This window comes from Scylla paramamosain, chromosome 33 (assembly GCF_035594125.1).
Source record: "Scylla paramamosain isolate STU-SP2022 chromosome 33, ASM3559412v1, whole genome shotgun sequence".
Classification (NCBI taxonomy): Eukaryota; Metazoa; Arthropoda; class Malacostraca; order Decapoda; family Portunidae; genus Scylla; species Scylla paramamosain.
The window spans coordinates 6,088,544-6,107,367 of NC_087183.1; the positions used below are offsets into that span (position 1 = coordinate 6,088,544).

General features: G+C 42.3%; 1 protein-coding gene across 1 annotated transcript in view; it reads right to left on the minus strand.

Moving 5' to 3' along the window:
• Positions 1-14,195: 14,195 nt before the first annotated feature.
• The window catches only part of LOC135089558 (histidine decarboxylase-like), a 90,975-nt gene continuing 86,346 nt past the window's right edge, over positions 14,196-18,824 (minus strand). Inside the window, exons 17-18 of the mRNA XM_063985257.1 lie at positions 16,394-16,552; positions 14,196-15,075 (exon numbers count right to left, since the gene is read on the minus strand). Coding sequence (XP_063841327.1) covers positions 14,843-15,075; positions 16,394-16,552 — 392 coding nt within the window. The 3' untranslated portion in view covers positions 14,196-14,842. The remainder of the gene's footprint in view (positions 15,076-16,393; positions 16,553-18,824) is intronic.

Consider the following 18,824-nt stretch of genomic DNA (forward strand, 5'->3'; position numbering starts at 1 on the left):
AAGAACATCTCCAATAACTTTGCTTCTTCATCTTTCCCTCCTTTATTTCAACCAGATGGCACCACTGCCATCTCATCTATTTCTAAAGCTGAATTCTTCACTCAAACCTTTGCTAAAAACTCTACCTTGGAAGATTCAGGGCTTGTTTCCTTCCTCTCTTCTACCCTCTGACTACTTCATGCTACTCATTAAAATCCGTTGCAGTGATGTTTTCCATGCCCTTGCTAGCCTAAAACCTCAGAAGGCTTATGGATCTGGGTCCCTCCTACTGTTCTCGAAAACTATGCCTTCGTGCTTACACCTTGCGTAGTCAAACTCTTCCAACTCTGTCAACATCTACCTTTCCTTCTCACTGGAAGTTTGCCTAAATTCAGCCTGTTCTTAAGAAAGGGTTACCATTCTAGTTCCTCAAACTACTGTCCTATTGCTTTAATTTCCTGCTTCTCAAAGTTCTGAACTCCTCAACAGCAAGATTCTTAAAGATCTGTCACTTCACGGCCTTCCATCTGATCGCCAGTATGGGTTCCGTCAAGGCAGCTCTACTGGTGATCTGGCTTTCCTTACCGAGTCTTGGTCATCCTCTTTTAGGGATTTTTGTGAAACTTTTGCTGTTGCCTTAGACATATCAAAAGCTTTTGATAGTCTGGCATAAAGCATTGATTTCCAGACTACCCTCCTATGGCTTCTATCCTCTCTGTAGCTTCATCTCAAGTTTCCTTTCTGACCATTCTATTGCTGATGTGATAGACGGTCACTATTCTTCTCCTAAATCTATTAACAGTGGTGTTCCTCAGGGTTCTGTCCTGTCACCTACTCTCTGTTATTCATTAATGATCTTCAAAACCAAACTTCTTGTCCTATCCACTCCTACGCTGATGATACCACCCACCCACATCTTTTCATAGACGTCCAACCCTTCAGGAAGTAAACAGTTCACGCAGGGAACCCACAGGACGCCTGACTTCTGATATCTCGAAAATTTCTGATTGGAGGAGAGCAAATTTAGCATTGCTCAATGCCTCAAAAAACTAAATTCCTCCAGAAACAGAGGGAGTAACAGAGTTTACCAGTATAAGGGATGAAAGATAGAGAATAATGGTTAACTTTCTCCATTAGAGTTTGGATGAACAAGACTTTTAAGCCTCCTGTTGACAGCAGCCATCTGGTATCTCATCTATGTATACATTTGTCTTATTTTGCCTCAAATAACACTTCCTTAGTAATAATGTGAGCATGAACACAAGGTAGATAGCCATGGCTTATTGCATTAGGGACGGTGGAGTGCTGAAAATAACTGTATGGGAGAAATGAGCGGTGCAGGGCTGAGGGCTTGTACCCTTCCCTTGGTGATGTCTAAAGTTCCTGCAGAATACACAGTGGTGGGTTGTTACTCAGGGTAGGTCACTCCGTTGGTGGTGTGTGAAGGGAGCAGTCTGAGGCGGGAAGTGGGTTAAATTTTGAGGCAACAGTGTGGGTTGCGGCAATGTTGCTTGTTCCAGTCTTGCCTCGGATGCGGTTTCCTTGTGGTGGCGATTCATTCTCTGGCATATTCCTATGCTTACTTTATTTCACACGTATGCTAATTGTATTTGCATATATCGCTATTACAATAATTTGGAGCAAAAAAAAAAAAATATATTAAATGCTTTTGTCATCCGCTGATACTGATTCATGCATTGAGGCGCGTCCACACCATGCCTCATGACGCAAAACACGCTGCGCGGCAATGAGGGAGAGGAACGTGGTGTGTATGCATGTGTGTGTGTTGTGTGTGTGTGTGACTTTATTATTTTCATAGTTTTAGATTTTTTACTTGACCTGTGTTATTCTGTTTCTCTCTCACTTTCAAGGTCTGACTGAGTAGGACAGATTTAAGAGCCATGTAGCCAGCCAGGACGAAAAAAACCAGGGAAGGCCGAGGGTGTGTGTGTGTCCTTTCATTTTTTTTTTCTCACACATCCCATAAATATTGTTTAAGTCCCCTCCTAGCAAACCAGCCCTTACACATTTACCATTTTAATGAGAGAGAGAGAGAGAGAGAGAGAGAGAGAGAGAGAGAGAGAGAGAGAGAGAGAGAGAGAGAGAGAGAGAGAGAGACGCACGCACGCACACACAAGAAGAACAAAAAGAAGGGAAAAAAAAGCACCACCACCACCATCAGGGGAAGAAGAAAAAGCAGCACCCTCACTATCAACGGAAGAAATAGAAGAAGCACCGCCACCACCATCAGAGGAAGAAGAAAAAGAACCAGCACCACCATCAGAAGAAGAAGCACGACCATCAGAGGAAGAGAAAAAAGTATCACCACCATCAGGGGAAGAAGAAGCACCACCGTCAGAGGAAAAAGAAGTACGACCATCAGAGGAAGAAAAAGAAGCAGCACCACTATCAAAGGAAAAATAAAAAGCACCACCATTAGAGGAGTAACAAGAAGCAGCACCACCACCATCAGAGGAAGAAGAAAAAGTATCACCACTATCAGAGGAAGAAGAAGCACCACCATCAGAGGAAGAAAAGGAAGCAGCAGCACCACCATCAGAGGAAGAAGAAGAAGCAGCAGCACCACTATCAGAGGAAGAAGAAGAAGCAGCAGCACCACTATCAGAGGAAGAAGAAGAAGCAGCAGCACCACCATCAGAGGAAGAAGAAGAAGAAGAAGAAGAAGCAGCACCACCACCATCAGAGGAAGAAGAAGAAGAAGAAGCAGTACCACCACCATCAGGGGAAGAAGAAGAACCAGCACCACTATTTTCATCATCATCATCATCATCATCAGAAGAAGAAGCAGCACCACTGCCATCAGAGGAAGAAGAAGAAGAAGAAGAAGAAGAAGAAGAAGAAGAAGAAGAAGAAGAAGAAGAAGCACCATCACTATCAGAGGAAGAAAAAGAAGAAGAAGAAGCAGCACCACCACCATCAGAGTAAGAAGAAGAAGAAGCAGCACCACTACCATCAGAAGAAGAAGAAGAAGAAGAAGAAGAAGAAGAAGAAGCACCACCACCATCAGAGTAAGAAGAAGAAGAAGCAGCACCACTACCATCAGAAGAAGAAGAAGAAGAAGAAGAAGAAGAAGAAGAAGAAGAAGAAGAAGCACCACCACCATCAGAGGAAGAAGAAGAAGAAGCAGCACCACTATCATCAGAGGAAGAAGATGAAGAAGAAGAAGAAGAAGAAGAAGAAGAAGCACCACCACCACCATCAGAGGAAGAAGAAGAAGAAGAAGAAGAAGAAGCACCACTACCATCAGAGGAAGAAGAAGAAGAAGAAGAAGAAGCAACAGCACCACTACCATCAGAGGAAGAAGAAGCAGCACCACTGCCATCAGAGGAGGAAGAAGAAGAAGAAGAAGAAGCACCACTGCCATCAGAGGAATAAGAAGCAGCAGCACCACTGCCATCAGAGGAGGAAGAAGAAGAAGCATCGCTACCATCAGAGAAAGAAGAAGAAGAAGCAGCACCACTGCCATCAGAGGAGGAAGAAGAAGAAGCATCGCTACCATCAGAGAAAGAAGAAGAAGAAGCAGCACCACTGCCATCAGAGGAGGAAGAAGAAGAAGCATCGCTACCATCAGAGAAAGAAGAAGAAGAAGCAGCACCACTGCCATCAGAGGAGGAAGAAGAAGAAGCACCACTGCCATCAGAGGAAGAAGAAGAAGAAGAAGCAGCAACACCACTACCATCAGAGGAAGAAGAAGCAGCAGTACCACTACCATCAGAGGAAGAAGAGGAAAAAGAAGCACCACCACCATCAGAAGAAAAAGAAGCACCACCACCACCAGAGGAAAAAAGAAGCACTACCACCATCAAAAGAAGAAGAAAAAGAAGCACCACCACCATCAGAGGAAAAAGAAGCACCACCACCACCAGAGGAAAAAAGAAGCACTACCACCATCAGAGGGAGAAGAAGCAGCACCACTACCATTAGAGGAAGTAGAAGAAGCAGCAGCACTACCAATAGAGGAAGAAGAAGCAGCACTACCATCAGAGGGAGAAGAAGAAGCAGCACCACCACCATCAGAGGAAAAAGTATCACCACCACCGTCAGAGGAAGAAGGAGAAGCAACACCACCATCAGAGGAAGAAGAAGAAACAACACTACCGTCACAGGAAGAAGAGGAAGCAACACCACCACCATCCGAGGAGGAGGAGGAGGAGGAGGAGGAGGAGGAGGAGGAAGAAGAAGAAGAAGAAAAAGAAGAAGAAGAAGAAGAAGAAGAAGAAGAAGAAGAAGAAGAAGAAGAAGAAGACCATGAAGTACCACCACCATCGGAGGAAGAAGAAGAGGAAGAAGAAGAAGAAGAAGAAGAAGAAGAAGAAGAAGAAAAGAAGAAGAAGAAGACGATGAAATGTATAGATTTGGTTTTGGCATCACTGTTTGATGAGGTTCTTGGTATTGTGGCGGTTGCTCTGGAAGACCTGGTAGTAGCTGGATATTGTTGGTGGCGTGGAGGTCGTGGGTAGTGGTTTGGATTATGGTTGACTGTGCGAGTAAAAGAACACAAAGTTTATAAGATTTCTTCTTGATTTAATGATGGACAAAGATGCATACGTGTGATACCGAGGCACAGATTACGACGGACGTGACGATACTTGGTTTTCTCTCTCTCTGAAGACTGACTGTCAACTCTCTGTGAACCGACTGATGAACTGATGTGCTCTCTCTCTGGACTGACTGAACTCTGGACTGACCTCTAGTTTACTTTTACTTTTACTTTGATTAGAGAAAGAAGGTGAATGAAGAAGAGTTTGGACAGAGGAAGGTGTATAGTTAGAAATGGAAAGACTGTAGAGAGAAAAGATTGTGGGCAGACCACATTGCTATTTTTATATAGGAGTTTGGATATTTCTGTTTGTACTACTTGCACACATGTGAAAAAAATTAACTTAGGTATAATAACCCTACCTAGAAGGTTGCGTCTTGCGTCTTAATGCTATTTTTTTTCTTTTTTTACCTCTAGCTACGCGCACGGCTCTATTTATGTGAAATGAAGTGGATCAGGTTTCAGAATCTGAAATGAAGAAATGACCAATGAGGTGCCTGAAAATGGGGTGAAGGAGCCAATCACAGAGCTGCTTATTCTGGCCAATGACCAGGAAGGAACGACAGGAAGGCGATGCAGGTGTTTTCCTTAAGTGGCAAGAATGTAGGGAATGTGTGTTATTCCCTTGAGAGGGCGATACGGAGGAGAAAGGTTAAAATAGACTGGCCACGTGAGCATGTGAGATGAAATGTACGAATGATTTTTTTTTTTTTTTTTATGTAGGAAGGATACTGGCCAAGGGCAACAAAAATCTAATAAAAAAAATGCCCACTGAAATGCCAGTCCCTTAAAAGATTCAAAGCAGTGGTCATAAATTGGTGGATAAGTGTCTTGAAACCTCCCTCTTGAAGGAATTCAAGTCATAGGAAGGTGGAAATACAGAAGCAGGCAAGGAGTTCCAGAGTTTACCAGAGAAAGGGATGAATGATTGAGAATACTGGTTAACTCTTGCATTAGAGAGGTGGACAGAATAGGGGTGAGAGAAAGAAGAAAGTCTTGTGCAGCGAGGCCGCGGAAGGAGGGGAGGCATGCAGTTAGCAAGATCAGAAGAGCAGTTGGCATGAAAATAGCGGTAGAAGACAGCTAGATATGCAACATTGCGGCGGTGAGAGAGGGGCTGAAGACAGTCAGTTAGAGGAGAGGAGTTGATGAGACGAAAAGCTTTTGATTCCACCCTGTCTAGAAGAGCAGTATGAGTGGAACCCCCCCAGACATGTGAAGCATACTCCATACATGGACGGATAAGGCCCTTGTACAGAGTTAGCAGCTGGGGATGTGAGAAAAACTGGCGGAGACGTCTCAGAACACCTAACTTCATAGAAGCTGTTTTAGCTAGAGATGAGATGTGAAGTTTCCAGTTCAGATTATAAGTAAAGGACAGACCGAGGATGTTCAGTGTAGAAGAGGGGGACAGTTGAGTGTCATTGAAGAAGAGGGGATAGTTGTCTGGAAGATTGTGTTGAGTTGATAGATGGAGGAATTGAGTTTTTGAGGCATTGAACAATACCGAGTTTGCTCTGCCCCAATCAGAAATTTTAGAAAGATCAGAAGTCAGGCGTTCTGTGGCTTCCCTGCGTGATATGTTTACCTCCTGAAGGGTTGGACGTCTATGAAAAGACGTGGAAAAGTGCAGGGTGGTATCATCAGCATAAGAGTGGATAGGACAAGAAGTTTGGTTTAGAAGATCATTAATGAATAATAAGAAGAGAGTGGGTGATAGGACAGAACCCTGAGGAACACCACTGTTAATAGATTTAGGAGAAGAACAGTGACCGTCTACCACAGCAGCAATAGAACGGTCAGAAAGGAAACTTGAGATGAAGTTACAGAGAGAAGGATAGAAACCGTAGGAGGGTAGTTTGGAAATCAAAGCTTTGTGCCAGACTCTATCAAAAGCTTTTGATATGTCCAAGGCAACAGCAAAAGTTTCACCAAAGTCTCTAAAAGAGGATGACCAAGACTCAGTAAGGAAAGCCAGAAGATCACCAGTAGAGCGGCCTTGACGGAACCCATACTGGCGATCAGATAGAAGGTTGTGAAGTGATAGATGTTTAAGAATCTTCCTGTTGAGGATAGATTCAAAAACTTTAGATAAGCAGGAAATTAAAGCAATAGGACGGTAGTTTGAGGGATTAGAGCGGTCACCCTTTTTAGGAACAGGTTGAATGTAGGCAAACTTCCAGCAAGAAGGAAAGGTAGATGTTGACAGACAGAGCTGAAAGAGTTTGACTAGACAAGGTGCAAGCACGGAGGCACAGTTTCGGAGAACAATAGGAGGGACCCCATCAGGTCTATAAGCCTTCCGAGGGTTTAGGCCAGCGAGGGCATGGAAAACATCATTACGAAGAATTTTAATACGTGGCATGAAGTAGTCAGAGGGTGGAGGAGAGGGAGGAACAAGCCCAGAATCGTCCAAGGTAGAGTTTTTAGCAAAGGTTTGAGCAAAGAGTTCAGCTTTAGAAATAGATGTGATAGCAGTGGTGCCATCTGGTTGAAGTAGAGGAGGGAAAGAAGAAGAAGTAAAGTTATTGGAGATATTTTTGGCTAGATGCCAGAAATCGCGAGGGGAGTTAGATCTTGAAAGGTTTTGACATTTTCTGTTAATGAAGGAGTTTTTGGCTAGTTGGAGAACAGACTTGGCATGGTTCCGGGGAGAAATATAAAGTGCATGAGATTCTGGTGAAGGAAGGCTTAAGTACCTTTTGTGGGCCACCTCTCTATCATGTATAGCACGAGAACAGGCTGTGTTAAACCAATGTTTAGAAGGTTTAGGATGAGAAAAAGAGTGAGGAATGTACGCCTCCATGCCAGACACTATCACCTCTGTTATGCGCTCAGCACACAAAGACGGATCCCTGACACGGAAGCAGTAGTCATTCCAAGGAAAATCAGCAAAATACCTCCTCAGGTCCCCCCAACTAGCAGAGGCAAAACGCCAGAGGCACCTTCGCTTAGGGGGATCCTGAGGAGGGATTGGAGTGATAGGACAAGATAAAGATATGAGATTGTGATCGGAGGAGCCCAACGGAGAAGAAAGGGTGACAGCATAAGCAGAAGGATTAGAGGTCAGGAAAAGGTCAAGAATGTTGGGCGTATCTCCAAGACGGTCAGGTATACGAGTAGGGTGTTGCACCAATTGCTCTAGGTCATGGAGGATAGCAAAGTTGTAGGCTAGTTCACCAGGATGGTCAGTGAAGGGAGAGGAAAGCCAAAGCTGGTGGTGAACATTGAAGTCTCCAAGAATGGAGATCTCTGCAAAAGGGAAGAGGGTCAGAATGTGCTCCACTTTGGAAGTTAAGTAGTCAAAGAATTTCTTATAGTCAGAGGAGTTAGGAGAGAGGTATACAGCACAGATAAATTTAGTATGAGAATGACTCTGTAGTCGTAGCCAGATGGTGGAAAACTCAGAAGATTCAAGAGCGTGGGCACGAGAGCAGGTTAAGTCATTGCGCACATAAACGCAGCATCCAGCTTTGGATCGAAAATGAGGATAGAGAAAGTAGGAGGGAACAGAAAAGGGGCTACTGTCAGTTGCCTCAGACACCTGAGTTTCAGTGAGGAAAAGAAGATGAGGTTTAGAAGAGGAGAGGTAGTGTTCTACAGATTGAAAATTAGATCTTAGACCGCGAATGTTGCAGAAGTTAATGAAGAAAAAGTTGAGGGGGGTGTCAAGACACTTAGGGTCGTCGACGGAAAGGCAGTCCGACCTGGGGACATTTATGGTCCCCTCCCCAGATGGGGACTCCGAGGCTGGTGTAGGAGTCGCCATGATTTTAAAATTTTTTGAGTGAAGGGTGTGTGTGTTATTAGATGCTTGTAGTTTTGTGTGGAGGAAGAGAGTTGTCTTTAGAGGGCAGGCTGTGACTACCCCCTTGTGTTGTGAGACACAAAGGGAAACGTTCAGTGAGGTCACAGCTGGGTTTAATGATAAGTTCACAGCACCCCCTGAACAGTGCTTTAGACCTCATTGGGAGTAATTATCGTTTCGGCAGGTGTCTACTGCCTCCTCCTGCCAACACACCGCACGTGAAAATGAAATATATGAATGATGAATATATATAATAATAACTGTTATGACTGATGCGAGTGATACAGAAGAAGAAGAAGAAGAAAAAGAAGAAGAAGAGGAAGAAGAAGAAGAAGAAGAAGAAGAAGAAGAAGAAGAAGAAGAAGAAGAAGAAGAAGAAGATGCTGCAGCAGCATCAGTGGAGAAAACAATATAATAATAATAATAATAATAATAATAATAATAATAATAATAAGAAGAAGAAGAAGAAGAAGAAGAAAAAGAAGAAGAGGAGGAGGAGGAGGAAGAAGAAGAAGCGGAAGAAGAAGGTATATGAGTAGCAGCAGCATCAGTGGAGGAAGCAACATAAGAACAACAACAACAACAACAACAACAACAACAACAACAACAACAACAACAATAACAACAAGGAGCATCAGAGGAAGAAGGAGAAGAAGCATCAGAGGAAGAAGAAGCAGTATCAGAGGAAGAAGAGGCAGCGTCAGAGGAAGAAGAAGAGGCAGCATCAGAGGAAGAAAAAGGAAAAGAAGCATCAGAGGAAGAAGAGGCAACATCAGAGGAAGAAGAGGCAGCGTCAGAGGAAGAAGAAGAAGAAGCATCAGAGGAAGAAGAAAGAGAAGAAGCATCAGAGGAAGAAGAGGCAGCATCAGAGGAATACACACACCTTCGGTCTCCGCTGGTTCCCCTATCCTTTTTTTTTTTTTTTTTTTTTCATGTAAGAGGGGCGCTGGCCAAGGGCAACAAAATTTATGTAAAAAAGCTCCCACTAAGGTGTCAGTCCCCAAAGAAAAAGAGTCAAAAAGATTAAACAAAACTATTGGTAAATTTTGAATTTTGAGTGAAGGGTGTGCGTGTATTAGGTGCCTGTAGAGTTGTGGGAAGGAAAAGAGTTGTCCTTAGAGGGCAGGCTGCCCCCTCGTGTTGTGAGACACAGAAGAAAACGTTCAAGGAGGGCACAGCTTGGTTGTAGATAAGTTCGCATAAGTTCGCAGCATCCCATTTGTGAAACCTCCCTGAGAGTAATTACTGTTTCGACAGATATCTACTGTCTCCTTTCTTTCATAATCCCTCCTCCCAGCGCCCTTCCTTTCTCGTCGGAAACTTTCTTCCTGTTGATAAGTAAATCCCCTGTGAAGAATAAGTGAGTGGTTCAAGAGCATTCGGCTGCCAAGAAGAAGGTCACGAACTTTTTGGACGCCAGTACCAGACAGCACCACTACTTCCAGTATAGGGGGGCTCACACGGTCCTCCTGCAATACTATCTGGCTACTTCCATGGCCAAATCGATGTATGGCAACACCATTTATGGCTCAGCAGCACCATCCATCCTGCCATTTCATCCAAAATGCTGCCCTAAGGATTTCACTGAGGGCCGTGAAATCCTCACCGCTAAATCTAACCACGCAGAGGCCAGCATACTCCCCCTGAGCAACCACAGAAAAGAAGTGTCAACACTTCCACCACATCAGGAGCTTGCAGCCCTCCCACCCACTCTCTGAACTCTACATCACCTCACGAGTGGATGGACAGGGACCTCGCTGGCACCCCAGAGCCAGACAGCCACCATTGGTGAGAGGCTTGGTGGCCCACAACACCCTGGGACTAAGCCTGTGACGGAGATGAAAATGGAGCCAGCAGCGGGACAAGAGACAGGGTCCAGCACCCAGGTGCAGACACCAAATACTCTAAGGGGAGGCGTAAGGTACCGCAGGAAGTTTGGTGCGACGCTCAGTTCCCTGTTTGTGGCAAGTACCCACATCAATCAGGAGTATTGTTGCTCATTAGAGATCGTTGTTGGAAGATAAAATTGAACTGTATGGGCTACAAATACAATCCAACAACAGTGTACTGAGTGACTAATTCGTGAAGCTTAGACAAACAATATGTTGGACGACAGGTGTGTTACCAGAGAGTAAAACTATCTAGATGCGAAGTGCTAAGACTTTACGGGAAGACTCAGTAAATTTGTGCTATTGTCGCAGACACGCAGTAACTTATAGACAGTGGGAAATGAGAATCAATGTGAGCAGGGTGAGAATGGAGACTGATTCACTGATAGACATGGTGCAGTTGAGGGGGAAAAAATAATAATGCAATTTGTCATTTTTATTAGTTTGTGTACAGACTCTGTTTGAACTAATGTAAGCCATGAGATGGAATAAGAGCCAGTGCCAGTGGTAACCCTTAACAGCCAGCTTTAGCATTACCGAGCGCATCTTACAGAGTAGAGGTATAGGATATCACAATTTTTGCTTCACTCAGATGATGGTGTACATAACATTATTAGTCTGGTACCGCCTACAGCAGCTCATGCACGCGTCACAGTTTTATTATGAGGAGTTAAGGTAAACAGTATTAATATCAGCGACAGAACAAGCGGTAATAAATCCCAACAGGCACACAAGACGCAGCAGCCAAGCATCACATACAATTATTGTCACTGACAAACACAGCATTGCGCTCCTGACAGAGAAGCTCACTCTACCTTGGAGAACAATAACAATATATATATATATATATATATATATATATATATATATATATATATATATATATATATATATATATATATATATATATATATATATATATATATAACTCAGTGAGATTACGAAGCCATAAAATGTAATGAAGCTCGGGAACGTTGTCTTTTCTGAATGGAGTTCAGTGAGACACACCAAGAAGGACGAGCAGCATACGTATACATTGGGCAAGGTTGCGTTACATTCTGCCTTCCACAGTCGTCTGGCAGCTACTACTGCACTTGGCAAGCTCACATTGAAAGCACCACACAGTGACAATACACACCAGAGTCCAAACGTGAAGAAGACAACACTAACACGCGGACACCAGCGACCTTCACTTGAAGCTCTAAACTGACGTGAGTTACTAATGACCATGTATGGAATGTGTGTACTTCTATCCTATGTTACCTTATGCTACGGTAGCACTGTTATAGTGAAGTAACAGGAGCAGTACTAACACTAGCCGTAGTAGTAGTGGTTAAGAGGATGGACCTCCAGTAATGGGAATAACCGGCCGCTCCTGCATGAACAAGGCAGTCACTCCACCTCACCGCCTGTCCCACCGCGGAAAGGAGGGAATTTTGTGACTCATTGTGATTTTATGGCGAACAGTATGAAGTCTGGACCATCACGCACCGGAGTGAATGATTAGCACCTACAGTGTGTTACTCTACATACATCAAGCCGCGGCGTGAGCCGCCTTGAGGAGACAAGAGCCTGACGGAGTGCTGCCATTTTTGTGTACTCGATATTTTTCTAAATATGTATTACATTGCATTTGATATCAAGATGTTTTATCACATTTGAAAATATTTAGACAAGAATGATAACTGAATTCAAGCCTATCATAAACAAATGCAATAGTTAAATGTTGCAAAGTACTTAGTGTGCACTGACACACCCGTCTCTGTGAGAGGGCACTAAATTAATAATACAGTCCTTGTTCAAATGGTGTGCTACGATTCGATGGCTACATTAGAAACCTCCACAAATGGCTCACGTCGCTCCCCTGTCCCTCCTCCCTCTGCCCTTGCAAGTCGGAGTAACTGCCAAGCTTCAGTGTTACCCCACGCAGTAGTGGAGGGTATTTTCAAAACTAGATCCAACCAAACTTTGTAATTCCCTAGCTTAGGGACGGCCATGAGGCAATAACAGGACATTTTTACTGTTTATACAACCATCATTCTCACCGCATCAGAAAACAAAAGGTGTAATTTTGACAATATGTGCTTTCATTCATTAGTGAGATCGAGTTTTATGTATATATATATATATATATATATATATATATATATATATATATATATATATATATATATATATATATATATATATATATATATATAATGACAAAATATTCCACCTCTCCCAGCACTACTGCAGCTTGCCTCCGCTGCCTTCTGCCAGGAGCTCTAGTTATTGTACTACCTTTTGTTAGACTACTTTGGAGACATATTCAAAGAGAACCAGTTGGAGTGAGAGAAGTACGTGATGTCGGGGACAAGCCGCATGGCAGCTAATCAAACGAAATTCTCTTGAGGGATGATATTACACACGACTCGGTTTAAAATTGTCTTCATTTCAAGCAGATTCAGTGTGTGTGTGTGTGTGTGTGTGTGTGTGTGTGTGTGTGTGTGTGTGTGTGTGTGTGTGTGTGTGTGTTCTGCGAAGAACTGCCTTCAGACCACATCAAATCTTGTTTTAAGCATAGCTACGCAACTGTACAAATGTTTGTGAAACGCGGATTTCTTCTCTCTATACCAAACTATTCATATTGAGAAAGCTGTCTTATGATTAGGAAAAAGGAAAGAGATAGATAGATAGACAGATAGATAGATAGATAGATGGATAGATAGATAAATAGATAGATAGATAGATAGATAGAGAGAGAGAGAGAGAGAGAGAGAGAGAGAGAGAGAGAGAGAGAGAGAGAGAGAGAGAGATTGATTTTCCGTTCACCACAGTAAGGTAGCATGTGGTTACAAACTCCACACGGTTATCAGCACCGCAGGATTGAAGCCAAGGTTAGGAGCCCGTAGGGTTAGGTTTAGCTTACCTTAGTTATTATTATTGTTATTACTATTATTACTATTATTATTATTATTCAATTTATTATATTTAACTGATTAATTTAATAATTTCTATTGATCAGTTAGTAAATTTGTTTATTTATTCATGTTTTAGTTCATAGTTATTTTGGTTGTCTATGTATGATGAAATCTATCGCAAGTTAGTTTTTACGCAATTTGACTCGCCCTTTTAGACTTTTCTGCTTTTCGCCTCAGTGTCCCTCCCTCCTCGTCCTGCCCGCTGGCATTATCTTTGCACTTATCGGATAATGAGTCGATCGGTATGGATTAAAAAAGAAAAAAGAAAAAAATAGTGACACGTTTCTTTATACAAAACAACCAAACCTCTTGAAAAATATAATGATGAAATGGAATAACGAACGAAAGCATTGCCCATCATATTTATTTATGTATTTATTATTTATTTATTTTTTTTCTACGGACTCATTATTCTTAAAACAGTAAAGCAGTTCAAGGTACCATAATACTCCCTGTCTATCTATTAGAATATATTTATGATAGGACTGATTTTTGTTACTATTATTGTCTTCAAATGAGATAAAACATTGTACTTCTAAAGACAGTGAAGCAGCAACACCAGTCAGGGAATTGTGAGCGAAGGTAGCAGCTCGCCAACACTCGGTGTCCTCGCTCAACGCGGCACAGGCTGCGTGTGTGCCTCAGTGAGGAGACACTAGTATAATACAGAGGCACACTCCTCGCCAGGCAGAGAACCCACGTGCGTGAACTCATGGAATGCTGAGGCACACGACACTTGTTATTGTGGTGCCTCGCTGGTGACTTGCTCCCTCTGGGTTGACAGATTTATCATATAGAAAAAAAAAAAAAAAAAAAAAAAAAAAAAAAAAAAAAAAAAAAAAAAAATATATATATATATATATATATATATATATATATATATATATATATATATATATATATATATATATATATATATATATATATATATATATATATATATATATATATATATATATATATATATATATATGAAGTAAACAAAAACTACCTTATAATACCGTAATAATTAATACTACTTGTAGTGGCTTACGCAACGCGTCACGTTGGCCTTAGTCGCGTCGTTTATTTGTGTTATTGTGATCAATAAAGGGTGATACCGAGCAGAGTGGTAACTCGGAGGGACCCGTGGTTGTACACCGGGGACGGCAGTGTGGCTCCGCAAGCATGGTGTCACCACGGCCCGCGCCCGCCATCACACACACGCATATTGTTATAGGTATCATAGTAAAGATAACCAGCGTGTATTAATCCAGTAATGTTTTAAAATAAATCAGTAAACTAACTTTGGGTTGCGATTGTCCAGATCTCGCACTGTTACTAAAAAAAAAAAAAAAAAAAAAATGATGTTAACGAATAAAACCGTGGGCTGCCTTTTCTCACCACTAAGGGTAACAGTTTTAGCAAGAAACTTAAACAGGAACAACCTTACTTCATTCAACACGACCCGTAAGAGCTCCGCCTTACGTAACAGCACGACAATGTACCACACGTTTCTTCATGCAGCAAACACACACACACACACACACACACACACACACAGACACTCGTCAAGTAGCGCGGGAATCATCCTTCTCGGCATCAAGCGGGTAGGCGCGGATCAGGGCTGCGTCAACTCCCGCACTTACTCCTTCCCGCCACTTTATTGTACGGTTAGCACAGCGCCACACTTGTTGCAGTGAAAGAGTGTTTCAGGCCGCCCGTTGAGTTCCCGTGTCTTCTTAGTCGTGTCTGCCTCTGGGGATGAGGATTCACCCTCGTCCTCGTCTATGGCGTCTTGCAGGGCGACGCTCTTGAGGTCCGGGGTGAAGATGCCCTCGTCCACACTCCGAGAACGGCCGCGTGATGGACTGAACGCCTCGTCAGTCTGAACGCCTGAAGAGGAAGGTGTGGTGTGTCACGCGAGGAACATTAGGGAGCATTTAGACAAACATAACTTCGTAAATCAGTCACAGCGTGACTTCACGAAGGTCTTGCCTTACGGATTTGCTGAGTTTTTACAGGAAAGTTTACGAGGCGGCAGATAATGGAGATAATTATGATATCCTATACCTGGACGTTAGTAAGGCATTCCACAAGGTACTCCATCAAAGGCTCTTCAGAAAGGTTAGGGCACATGGGATAGACGGGAAGGTGTAAGGTTTGATAATGTTGTGGTTAGGCAACAGGCGACAGAGTTGTAATAAACGGCTCTAAATCCGAGTAGGGTCAAGTTATTAGTGGGGTGCCACAGGGATAAGTTTTAGTAACATTGCTGTTTTAATATATATGAATGACCTAGATAGTGAGATCAATAGTAATATTAGTAAATTTGCGGATGACACAAAGATAGGTAGGTCAATTAGGTCAGATTCAGATTCCATTGCCTTGCAGGCAGACTTTAATATTTAATATTAGCAAATGCAAAGCGCTCAGCGTAAGTAGGAAAAACCCACACAATAGCTACACCATAAACAACGAAGCTTTGGTAAGTTCAGGAAACGAAAAAGATTTAGGAGTTATAGTTAGCTTTAATATCCGTCTAAGATAACAATGTATAGAGGCCAGAAATAAAGCAAATCGGTTATTAGATTAATTTTTAGGAGTGTTAAAAGTAGAAATCCAGAAGTAATATTAAATTTATATTTGAGCGCTGGTCAGACCTCATCTAGACAGTTCTGGTCTTCATATTACAGGAAAGATATAGGTCTATTAGAATCAGTACAAAAGAGAATGACTAAAAGGATACAGGGGATAAGGGGTATTCCTTACGAAACGAGACTGAAGCTATTAAATTTACATCCCTTAGAGAGGCGTAGGTTAAGAAGGGATCTGATAGAAGTCTTTAAGTGGTATAGGGGGTATAACAAAGGTGACGTAAACAAAATTCTCAGGATCAGTAATCAGGTAGAACAAGGAATAATGGGTTCAAACTTGAAAAATTCAGGTTCAAGAAAAAAAAAAAAAAAAAAAAAAGGAATTGGTTCTCAAACAGAATTGTAGATGAATGGAATGGACTCAGTAATCAGATTGCTAGTGTTGAGTCATTAGGGATCTTTAACAGATTAGACAAATTTACAGATGGAGATGATAGGTGGAATTAGGTAGGTATGTTTCATACAGCGACTGCCACGTGTAGGTCTGGTGGCTTCTTGCAACTTCTCTTAATTTCTTATGTTCTTATGTTAACTAATTCTCTCTCTCTCTCTCTCACCCGTGTCGTGGCAGTCGGGCTGCTCCATGCTGTTCTCCCTCATAGTGGGCATGTCGGATGGCCGCGCGGACTGCACCAGGGTCGTCACCAAATCCATGCGGGAGTCCAGAGAGTACTGCTTGCCCGCCATCAACATCCCGCGGATACGGCGACGCATGGCTGGCCGGGCACGCGGGAGGAGGAAAAATGTTTACTCATGTTGGTGAGTAAATGTTCTGTTGATCCTTTAACTCTTATAGTATTTTTATTTTTTTATTTTTTTTATTATTGACATTCAGAGCATTGTAAAATATCTTTTGTTTTATGTAAGAGAGGGGATGGCCAAGGACAACATAAAGAGTGTAAAGAAATGCTCAGTGAGAGTGCCAGTCCCAAAAGAAAGATCAAAAGGATCATCCAGAATTGAAGAAGTGTCTTGTTTCTTGTTTAATGATGTTGGCACGTAAATGTTCTGTTGATTCTTCAATTGCTATGTTTGTTTTTTATTAACATTCAGAGTAAAGTAAAAAAGTACTTGGTCACACAGAAAACGAGAGAATTTGAAGTTATTTTTTATTTATTATTATTATTTTTATTATTATTATTAATATTATTATTATTATTATTATTATTATTATTATTATTTTAGCGCCTAAGAGAGTACAGTATAGAAATAAGTGATTAAGAAGTTGAAGGAGATTATGAGGATAAACTGTTTAGCATTATAAGAGTTAATTAAATGATGCGAGTCGGCTGACAACATTAAGAGAAATTAAAGAGCCTGGTGCTGCATTTCCAGCGTATTTTTCTTTTCTTATGTACATTTGGATAAAAAAATGATGTGTTTAATTTAAAAGGAAATCAAGGACAAGAATTATGGTACTGTCGCATATTAGAAAAGAAAGGAAAATTTTAAGATACAGAGAGTTTCATTGTCAATCGAGCTACATGGACTAGGATGCAATACGTCTATTTCCTTAATCCTAGCCTTTGCTAAATTTCCCTAAAGATATCTGATTCTTCCCTTTCTTAGACTTCCTCCATTGTCTTCAAGAAAATTTCCAGTCTTTCATACCTCCTTTTCTAAAATAAACTTCACTAACTTCAAACTTCTTTCAACGTCTTTCATTCCTCCTGTTCTTAAAATAAACTTCATCCACCACCTTCAAAGCTTCTTCCAATGTCTTCAATTCTTTCCTTTCCTAAGCCTCCTTCAACGTCTACAACTTCTCCCTTCACCACACCTGCCGAAACGATAATTACTCCCAGTGAGGTCTAAAGCACTGTTCAGGGGGTGCTGTGAACTTATCATTAAACCCAGCTGTGACCTCACTGAACGTTTCCCTTTGTGTCTCACAACACAAGGGGGCAGTCACAGCCTGCCCTCTAAAGACAACTCTTTTCCTCCACACAAAACTACAAGCACCTAATAACACACACACCCTTCACTCAAAAATTTTAAAATCATCATGGCGACTCCTACACCAGCCTCGGAGTCCCCATCTGGGGAGGGGACCATAAATGTCCCCAGGTCGGACTGCCTTTCTGTCGACGACCCTAAGTGTCTTGACACCCCGCTCAACTTTTTCTTCATTAACTTCTGCAACATTCGCGGTCTAAGATCTAATTTTCAATCTGTAGAACACTACCTCTCCTCTTCTAAAGCTCATCTTCTTTTCCTCACTGAAACTCAGGTGTCTGAGGCAACTGACAGTAGCCCCTTTTCTGTTCCCTCCTACTTTTTCTATCCTCATTTTCGATCCAAAGCTGGATGCTGCGTTTATGTGCTCAATGACTTAACCTGCTCTCGTGCCCACGCTCTTGAATCTTCCGAGTTTTCCACCATCTGGCTACGACTACAGAGTCACTCTCATACTAAATTTATCTGTGCTGTATACCTCTCACCTAACTCCTCTGACTATAAGAAATTCTTTGACTACTTAACTTCCAAAGTGGAGCACATTCTGACCCTCTTCCCTTTCGCAGAGATCTCCATTCTTGGAGACTTCAGTGTTCACCACCAGCTTTGGCTTTCCTCTCCCTTCACTGACCATCCTGGTGAACTAGCCTACAACTTTGCTATCCTCCATGACCTAGAGCAATTGGTGCAACACCCTACTCGTATTCCTGACCGTCTTGGAGATACGCCCAACATTCTTGACCTTTTCCTGACCTCTAATCCTTCTGCTTATGCTGTCACCCTTTCTTCTCCGTTGGGCTCCTCCGATCACAATCTCATATCTTTATCTTGTCCTATTGCTCCAATCCCTCCTCAGGATCCCCCTAAGCGAAGGTGCCTCTGGCGTTTTGCCTCTGCTAGTTGGGGGGATCTGAGGAGGTATTTTGCTGATTTTCCTTGGAATGACTACTGCTTCCGTGTCAGAGACCCGTCTTTGTGTGCTGAACGCATAACAGAGGTAATAGTCTGGCATGGAGGCGTACATTCCTCACT